At 34.4% G+C, this 9,052-nt stretch overlaps 1 protein-coding gene, 1 long non-coding RNA gene and 1 pseudogene across 2 annotated transcripts; 1 reads left to right on the top strand and 2 right to left on the bottom strand.

Annotated features, from left to right (window-relative positions):
* The first annotated feature begins 1,686 nt into the window (after positions 1-1,686).
* LOC150010032 (uncharacterized) lies at positions 1,687-3,259 on the top strand. The gene is made up of 3 exons (XR_016511219.1): positions 1,687-1,717; positions 2,511-2,616; positions 3,233-3,259. It is a non-coding gene; the product is annotated as an uncharacterized LOC150010032 (long non-coding RNA).
* A 514-nt stretch (positions 3,260-3,773) lies between these two features.
* Positions 3,774-4,318, bottom strand: LOC150010033 (destrin pseudogene; annotated as a pseudogene).
* Positions 4,319-6,005: 1,687 nt separating this feature from the next.
* On the bottom strand, positions 6,006-8,004 carry LOC150010034 (gastric triacylglycerol lipase-like). Its single transcript, XM_090279404.1, has 4 exons — positions 7,900-8,004; positions 7,621-7,738; positions 6,601-6,799; positions 6,006-6,291 (listed from the first exon to the last, which is right to left on the bottom strand). The coding sequence occupies exons 1-4, from the start codon at positions 8,002-8,004 to the stop codon at positions 6,006-6,008; spliced, it is 708 nt and encodes a 235-aa protein (XP_090135530.1).
* Between the last annotated feature and the right edge of the window lie 1,048 nt (positions 8,005-9,052).

The following is a 9,052-nucleotide window of genomic DNA, read 5'->3' on the forward strand; positions in this document are numbered from 1 at the left end:
CTTAAGTGTCTATATTTATGAATATAAAATGGTGGTGGCAGAAGGCATTGAAACAGACTACCATAAATATCCTTTCCAGCTAGACAATTCTGAGATTTTAGAATGTTGTGAATCATATTATTGAAGCTTTTAATTTCAGAGAAATCTCTTAAACTATAAACAAATAATAAGGCAGTTACTAGCTTATTATGTTTAACATATTACCTTTATTAACAAATAAATGGTTAGAAATATAAGGGTCTTTAAAAAACATTTGAATTAATAGTACGCTTCCTCTCATTTCTTTGCTACTGCATATGTATTTGTATGTCTCTGTGTGTTTACAAGAATCTGGGATTTTACTGCTTTGTAGCCTTTTTTTCAGCATTATAGCATATATAGTTTCCTATATATCTTGGTATATTCAGAACCATGTTTTTAAAGACGTTTTATACAGGTATGTGAATAGCTATAATCTAATCAATCCTCTATTGATTGTATATATCACTGTTTCTAATAACATTGAGGTAAACACATTTTTACCTACATCTTAATGTATATTTGAACACTATTTTCCCAAGATAAATGTCTAGACCTGGAATATCTCATTTAAAGGGCATAGTTTTAATTTGATATATTTTCAAACTCTTACCAGTAAGCTTGTCTATTACATTTCTACCAGTAATAACATTCAAGTGTGTTTTGTTACATTCTTGCGAAATGTAGGCATGTAACATTTAAAAAAAAGCAATTCCCAACAAGAGTGGCATCTCATTTTAATTTGTATTTGAATGTAGAAGAGTTAAACATTCTTATGTTTATTGGACTTTTGTATTTCTTTCTGTTCAAGGATCTATTAAATCTGTGAATATTTTCCTTTCCGATTGTCATTTATTTGTTTTAAAGATTTTATATAATAAGATTATTAAACTTTCATCCTTCATAGGTGTTCCAAAAATTTGTTCACCATCTATATTTTGTCTTGTGTATTTTAACATACAAGTTGTAATGATTATGCATTCTATGTTTTTCTGCTCAGTTCCACCTTTTATTTTTATGCTTAGAAATGTCTTCTTAGATTATATATGTTCTCCTATATTTTCTTCTTGTTCTTTTATTGGATATATGTAATATTAATCCATCACTAATTTAATGTATGGTAATTTCTTCATGATGTGGACATAAAGTAGAACTTATAATTTTAAATGTTTTCATCATAAGTGGCTACCATAATCAATTTTCTTACTAGTTTTTATAGCTGTTGTTTCCTAGTTTTCTAGGTAAACTTTTTTATCTACAATTCAATGTAATTTAATTCTTTATTTTTTAATAGTTCACACTTCTCATTGCTTTTTGTTGTTTCACTGACAATTTCCAAGACAATGTTGGGGGAGGGCATTAGAGAATTTGTAACATGTTCTGACACAAAACATTATTTACTGGACAGTTATCTAAAGTGTTTTGGTGAATCAATTATCTTTCATCTTCACAAATCTGAAACGTAGACATTATCATTCCCATTTCACAGATGGAGAAACTGAAGTTCAGGAAGATACATAAACACAAAGCCCAAGGGCTAGTTTAAGAAAAATTTTCTTGATTCCAAAACCTTTTTCTATTATGTGAACAGTGGCCATGAAGGCGCTGGAGGAAAGCTTGCTCTGGCGTCGCCGGAATGTCCCCTCCAACCCCCACTTTCAGACTTATCTCGTTGTGTGGGACAAGGCTGGGGACTCAGGTGGGTCGTCTAGTGGCGAAACACCGGAAGAGAAGCCGGCGCGGGCGCCCGCTTCTGATGTGGCGTGGGCCCCCGCGGAGAAAGTCGTAAGAAAATGCAGTTTCTTTAGGTCCCGGCACTGTCTGGCCGGCGCAGTGCGCGCCTCGCCACGTGATCGAAGGCTTCCGCCGCCGGGAAAAGGCTGGAGAGCGGGCGGGCGGAGGACGGCGACCGGGGCTGGGCTGGCTGCAGCGCGCCAGTACTGGGCGCACTTCGTGCCAGACTCGAGCGGCTTGGAAGTAATCCTGACCGGAGTTTGCCAAACTTGGGCCTACCGCTGTCGCTAATAAATAGAGTTTAGATTTTCACCTTGGCCTGTCTGTGCCTTTGCAGCTTTCTCCAGATTATGAGGATCCCAAAATGCCCATTGACCAAGACTTAATGAAGGTCTAGTTTACAGGATCCGGTTATTCTCATGAATCCTGACTCAAAGAGTGAAAGCATCCGTTGATTGATTCATTCTGACATTTCATTCATTAGTTTATTTTACATTCATTCATACCTTTCATTCAAATTAGCTATACGTACCAGACACAGTGCTGAACGGCGCTGTATTATTCACATGTCGCTTAAAAAAAAATTACAAAATCAGTGACCAAATTTTCTTTTTTAACTATTTCCTGCCAATGTTGGAAAACAAAACCTTCAACTTAAAACAATCTTTTCTAATATATTTGGGGTAACATGGGGGTGAATAGCATTAATTGCAAAAGGTTATTCTAATGCAGAGACATTTCCCTGTGGATTAATTAAGGGGGAAGAATGACCACCAGCAGCAGTCCTCATAATCCGCAGAGCACAGTCGACTTGGGTGCCCAGTACATTACCTGCACTCCTCATTATGCCAAAAAACACCAAAGGTGAGTTAATTGAGAGGTGGAATGAGTCTTACTAGCTGTATGATGTAAAAATATAAAGTATTCATATTTAACAGGATTAAACTTTGCTTCTTGTAATATAGTGAAGTTATTATGATCATTTTTGATGGTTTCAGCTGTAAAAGGTTAACCTAAGTAAGATGGAAAAACTGTAATACATGCCTAATAGTGCTGTTGTGAAGGTCAGATGAGATGTTAGATGGAACACAGTAAGGGCTCAATAAATATGAATTACTATGTTGGTTTTGAGGAAGAAGACAAAATAGCTGTGTTAGAAATCAATGTTAACCAATTTAAAACTGGTGTACTGGATAACTTTCTGTTCAACTTCACTGACTTTATTTTTATTTTTTGAAATGCACAAGAAAATGGGCCTTTAGTTAATGTCAGCAAAAGATTTATGGATTCTCAAAACACTTCTGTTCTTCACCTGAATTATGTTTTATTAACAGAAAACATAGGTTGAGTTGATCATATGACAATTTCTGGTTATTATTTAATATTATAATCTCTAAAAATTCTTGTAAGAGACCATAGTATGTTAGAGCTAATTATATAGTACATACTTATGTTATATATGTATATTGCTTTATTTCAGTTTTTATGATGAACTGTTAGCTCATGGTATTTTGAAGCCTCTGACCTCTCCTATTGAAGGAATGGTGATGAAAGAAGGCGACTGTAACTTTGTGGCACCTCAAGGAATTTCTTCAATTATTAAACATTACTTGAAAGAATTAGGTAGGAATAGGATTTTCTCTGCCTTCATTTAAAATTAGCATTTTAAAATAAAAGTTATACACATAATTAAATATTAATACTGTAAAGAAAATTATAAAATAAAGTAGATATTCTCCTACTCAACATTCAATAGCTAGTTTTCCCCCCCTAAAGTAATTGCTGATAACAGTTTCCAATGTATGCTTCTAGAAAAGTGTTTATGCATCTATTAATCTACATGCTGTCTATTTATATATGTTTATATTTATTCCTTTTTTAAACTTTAGATTTAAGATTTATTTAGGGCTGTTTGCACATGTTTGTAGAATATTTAGTTTAACAGATGACAAGATAGCTCCCCCTCAGTGAGACCCTGGCCTGAATATATTTGCTTTACTTACATAGCAAGAGGATAACATTTAACATGGAAGCTCTTGATTTGTGGCACTGAACAATGATCTACACAGGCATCCTTCAAAAGCTACAATTAAGGATCCACTTAGCTTTTCAGCAATACAAGCCTGGGTCTTCTGGCCCATTTGTTCAGCATTTGTGTTTTATGCCTTGAAACTTCTTTTTGATTGCATCCTTGGAGCTTGCATCAATCATTTTATTTTTCAGAGGTGCTAGCTCTGATGCCTGTAAAAACAAACAAACAAATAAAAACAGCAATTCCTCTTTTCTGGATTCCTTGATGTCAAAGCTTGGATCAAACGAGGCATAGCAACAATCTTTCTCAGGAAGCATTCCCACAGATGTTTGAAAGGATCAGTTATGGCTACCCCAACATCTCCAACCAAGAATGAAGTTCTCTTTGCCTTCCTCAGTGATGTACTTTTTGTCTGCACTGAGACAAAAAAACAATAGCCTTCTTTCTTTCCTTGATTTCTTCTGGTGTGGAACACTTTCTAACTTTCATATCATAAAGAATGTGACATACTTCATCAGCAACTTACACTTCTGAGGCTATCTTCAACTTGGTGGTAGTTTGGGGGAGGATAAGGAGGGAAGTCATTGGGCTCATGTCTAATGAGTATCCTCACAGCAGCAGGACCGAGCAACCTGTGTATATTTATTTTTTCAAAAAATATATGCTAATGGGATTTTTTACATAAACCATTCTGTAACATGTTTGGTCTATGTTGATAATAAATCTATCTATTCTCTCTCTCTCTCTCTCTCTCTCTCTCTCTCTCTCTCTCTCTCTCTCTCTAAACAGTGCATTTAGTTAGACATTGTTCACATCTCTTCAGGTTTTGTCTGATCAGTTGTGAACTGCTGCTCCCTAAAACCTATTTGTAGGAAGTTAGGGTTAGAAAAATGAATTTAGAATTTCTCTTTAAAATGGAGGAAGGCAGGGAATAAAATTGAGTAAATATATAACAGAAACACGTTTGCTTTTGTAAAATGTTTAAACCTTAATATTCTGATATCGTTATAGCTATTTGCATTTTTTTTTAAATTTTTATTAAATATTATGTGCTAGAGAAACAGTGGTAAATAAGAGGTGGTTCCTAACTTTGTTAACCTAGAGTGCAGTAGAGAGAAAAGACATTAAACTATTACATACAAACACAAGAAAAAAAATCAATGATATGGAACATAAGAAAGCAAAAAACAATGAATCAGAACAAGAAGAAGAAAAATAATCCAAAACAGGATAGTATAAGCAGCCTCTGTGACAACTTCAAGGTCCAAGATTCACATCATAGGGGTGCCAGAAAGAGAATAGAAAGAGCGAAAAGCTATTTGAAAAGATAATGAAAGAAAACTTCCCCAATTTGGTGGAGGAAATAAGCATGCAAGTCCGGGAAGCATAGAATCCCAAACAAGATGGCTGCAAAGAGGCCCACTCCAAGACACATCATAATTAAAATGTCAAAGGTTAAAGATAAAGAGAGAATCCTAAGAGTGGCAAGAGAAAAGAAGTTAGTTACCTACAGAGGAGTCCCATAAGACTATCAGTTGATTTCTCAAAAGAAATTTTGCAGGCTAGAGGGATTGGCAAGAAATATTCAAAGTCATAAAAAGTAGGAACTTACAGCCAAGATTGCTCTACCCAGCAAAGCTATCATTTGAAATTGAAAAGCAGATAAAGCACTTCCCCACCAAGAAAAAAACTAAAGGAGTTCATCATCACCAAACCATTATTATATGAAATGTTAAAGGGATTTATTTGAGAAAAACAAGATCAGAACTATAAACAGTAAAATGCCAATAAACATACCTATCACAACTGATTCAAGAAAACATGCTAAGCAAACAAGAACAGAGACAGAATCATGACTATGCAGAGCATTTTGAAGCTTGCCAGATGGGAGAAGGATATATGGGAATGGGTGAAGAGGTGAGGGATTGAAAGTGCAAATATGTAGTTACGGAATAGCCCTGGGGATGTAAAGTACAGTATAGGAAATGGAGTAGCCAAAGAACTTATACACATGACCCATGGACATGAACACAAGTTTGCAGATGCCTGAGGGAGTGGAGGGAACAGGGTAGGAGGACAAAAAGGTGAAAAATTGGAACACCTGTAATAGCATAGTCAATAAAATATAATTTATAGATAAATAAATAAAAGAATAAACACACGATTAAGCCACCCACTTGTTTTCAGCAGCCCTGCCTGACCTGGCCCATGTCAGCACCTCTTATCTCCTCACTTCAGTCAGACACACAGGATTCCTTCCAGTTCCCAGAATTCTCAGAGCATATTTGTGCTTCAGCATCATCAGCTGAACTTTCTTCAGTTCTCCACTTCCATTATTAATTTCCAGGAATAAGGCAAAGGTGGGATAGTGATAGAAGAACCTTTGATAATCTTTCCGCAGTGTTGAATTGCCTCCGCCTCCACCTTGATACTGATATTGTCTCAGATTGTCATTCTTCAACCCCCAATTGGGTTTTAAACATCCTCTTGAATCCACATGGATGTTTCTTTTGAATCAAATCAGGGCAGAAAATTTCTTGTTTCAGTCATTTTGCTGACTCCACTTGGAAAAATTTATTCAGAGAAACCCTTAAGACTGGTTAATGAGATCACAGGATGTTTGGAGAAAAGGTTACCCTTGCAATGAAGTGTATGAGATAATCCAAGAAAGGAAAAGAATAAAAAATGACTTCCCTCTCTTCTTACTTGGAGTGTAATTATTAAATGGGACTGAATTGGAAGGGTAAGCATACCCGTGTTTTAAAAACTCAATATTTATTTTTAAGTGTCCATTGATAATTGTTCCTTTTTCTTACCTGAAAGCCCAGAATTCGACTGAGTCTGGTGAATAATACACATGTCTCCTGGCATAGGTGTTTCCTCTGCTGTTCCCCAACCACACATCATAACCAGCATCAGCCAGAATGAAGCCCAGGCTGTTGTTGGGCAGGTTGGAAATCCAGTTTGTGGCTGATGTGAGCAAACCATGTTGCAAAAACACAACAGGTTTCTGGCCTAAAGAAAAAAAAAGTATTTATGAGTGTATAAACTGATTTGTTATTCCAAGACAAGTTATAAAGTTAGAAACAGGCTTCACATGACTAGAATTAAATGATTTGCTTCATTGAGTTGATTATTTTTGAATATCTTATTTTCATTATAGTGATGGTTTCTCAGATGACAAAACTTATTAAAATGTACACTTTAAGTATGTGTAGTTTACTTATGCCTCCCCAAACTATTAAAAAATATATATTCTAAAGAAATTCAAAGTGATGTTAATTTAAGTGATTAAGTTAATTTAAGTGAATTTAAATTCAAAGTGATGTTACTTTTATACGTTTTGTACTTCACAATATTTCTACAATGTGAAAAAGATGAATTTTTAATAGTATTAGAAAAAAGAAAGACTTTTATCTGTTTAGGAAATGAGCCTTGAATTGTCTCCTCATCCCCGCCTCTGTAACACGCGTCCAGGCTAACTCTCCCTGATCCTCTAGGACTTTTTCAAAGAGCAAGTTTTCCTTGACTTCCCCTAGTTAAGTGCCTATGTCAGGACTTTTAGCTTAATATCCTGTGCACAAATCTAACATTGCTCTGATCACATATTATTATAATCGTCTGTTTATAATTATCTCATTTGCTTGATGTCCTTCTTGAAGATTGAAGATACAACTTCATCAGTGTTATATTTCTAGAATGAGCAAGACTAATTAATGTTTAGGGAAAAGTAAATAGTAGAAAGAATAGAAGGAAAAGAACAAGGATGTCATGAAGAAAGGAAACCAGAGAGGGAAAGAGAAAGGAAAAAAGGAAGGAGGGAAAGAAGGTTATACCTCTATTGTCTGAATTATTCTTCCCATAAGGAATTCTGAAGATCTCAAGAATATAACCATCTTCAGTCACAACATCATGTTCTTCACTTGGGTATCCCCAGTAAGATATAATCTGACTCTGATGAGGAAATAAAGAAACCTCTTTAAGCTTCTTAAATGCATCTAGTGAGTAGATAATTATATTTAATAGAGGATATAAAAGCTTAAATCTACTAAAATTCTAAATCATGGTAATCTCTTGGTTTTATGGGTTTATTTTTTAATCCTCCAGTAACTTACAGCATTCATAGATGCCTCAGGGCTTGCAGGATTTGATCCTCCAAAGAAACCACGTGTAGTTCCAAGTGCAGATATCAAAGTCGTCACTGTTAGTAGTAACCACATCTTGGACCTGCTTGATGTAGAATAATAATTTGTGCCATGGTAAACCTATGACACTTTCATAACACTCCTATTTTCTGTTAATTTTATATTCATGTAGAGAAATGCTTAGGTTTTATTATATATATCTGTTGAGAAAACACCAGGGACATGTGGATAAATAGCACAGGCGTTTTAATGCTTAATATGTGTTCACTCTATTTTATTCCTTTTGCTTAAGAATATTTTCCATTTGGTTTTGAAGTGATGTTGAATGAAACTTAATTGATAAAATTGTATTCTATTCTAATTTTCTAGCAGAATATTATATATTTTTTATGTTTTCTGTTAAAACTTTGGCCAACTTATTTTGAGATTCTAAGGTTGGGGATGGGTGAGGCACTGTATGGGTATTTGACCCTTCTAGATTCAATCTCAATATAATATGTATACAAAACGATCATGATGTTTATAATATTGTTTATGATATTCTCAATAAACATTTATTGATTTGAAGTAATTATGTGGATTTAAAAGCTACCTCACCTTCTCAAAATGCTACTGTATCTGGAGTAATGTGTGAATATCATTTTAGGAAAGTTTTTGCTCTTTTGATATTTTTTATGTGATATGACCTGGTTGAAATTACTTAGGTAGGCCTTGACAAATATTAATTGACAATATATTGGATAGTAAAATAAATGTTTTTCACAAGTGTTTAGCAATTAAAAGAGAAATCAGTATAAAATCAGTATCATGATTTGAAAATGATTCTAGCAATTTCCCAATTCAACTCACTTATACTCTGAAGGTAAGAAATAGAAACCTACTTCCTAGATAATTTAATGATAATTTCAAGTAGGCTGACTTAGTGCTATTGATTAAATGATCAATCTTTCACATAATTGCTTTAACAAAATTGGCAGGCTTTGAAAAGGTATTTTAAAAAGTCGAAAAACATATGTCAACTCCAAAAAGAATCAGCAACTCTTATGACAAAAAGTTAAGTTCTTTAACATAGAATTAGCTTTTAAAAATTAGTAAGAAAAAAACAACAGCAGTTGAAGTTGGT

The sequence above is a fragment of the Furipterus horrens genome, unplaced genomic scaffold, assembly GCF_987537825.1.
Source record: "Furipterus horrens unplaced genomic scaffold, mFurHor1.1.pri manual_scaffold_5, whole genome shotgun sequence".
Taxonomy (NCBI): domain Eukaryota; kingdom Metazoa; phylum Chordata; class Mammalia; order Chiroptera; family Furipteridae; genus Furipterus; species Furipterus horrens.

Coding starts and splice junctions, on each gene's coding strand:
- LOC150010034 (XM_090279404.1), bottom strand. CDS start 8,004: ATGTGGTTACTACTAACAGTGACGACTTTGATATCTGCACTTGGAACT. Junction 6,800..7,620: donor GAATAATTCAGACAATAGAG/GTATAACCTTCT, acceptor TTTTTTCTTTAG/GCCAGAAACCTGTTGTGTTT. Junction 6,292..6,600: donor GTCGAATTCTGGGCTTTCAG/GTAAGAAAAAGG, acceptor TTGATTCAAAAG/AAACATCCATGTGGATTCAA.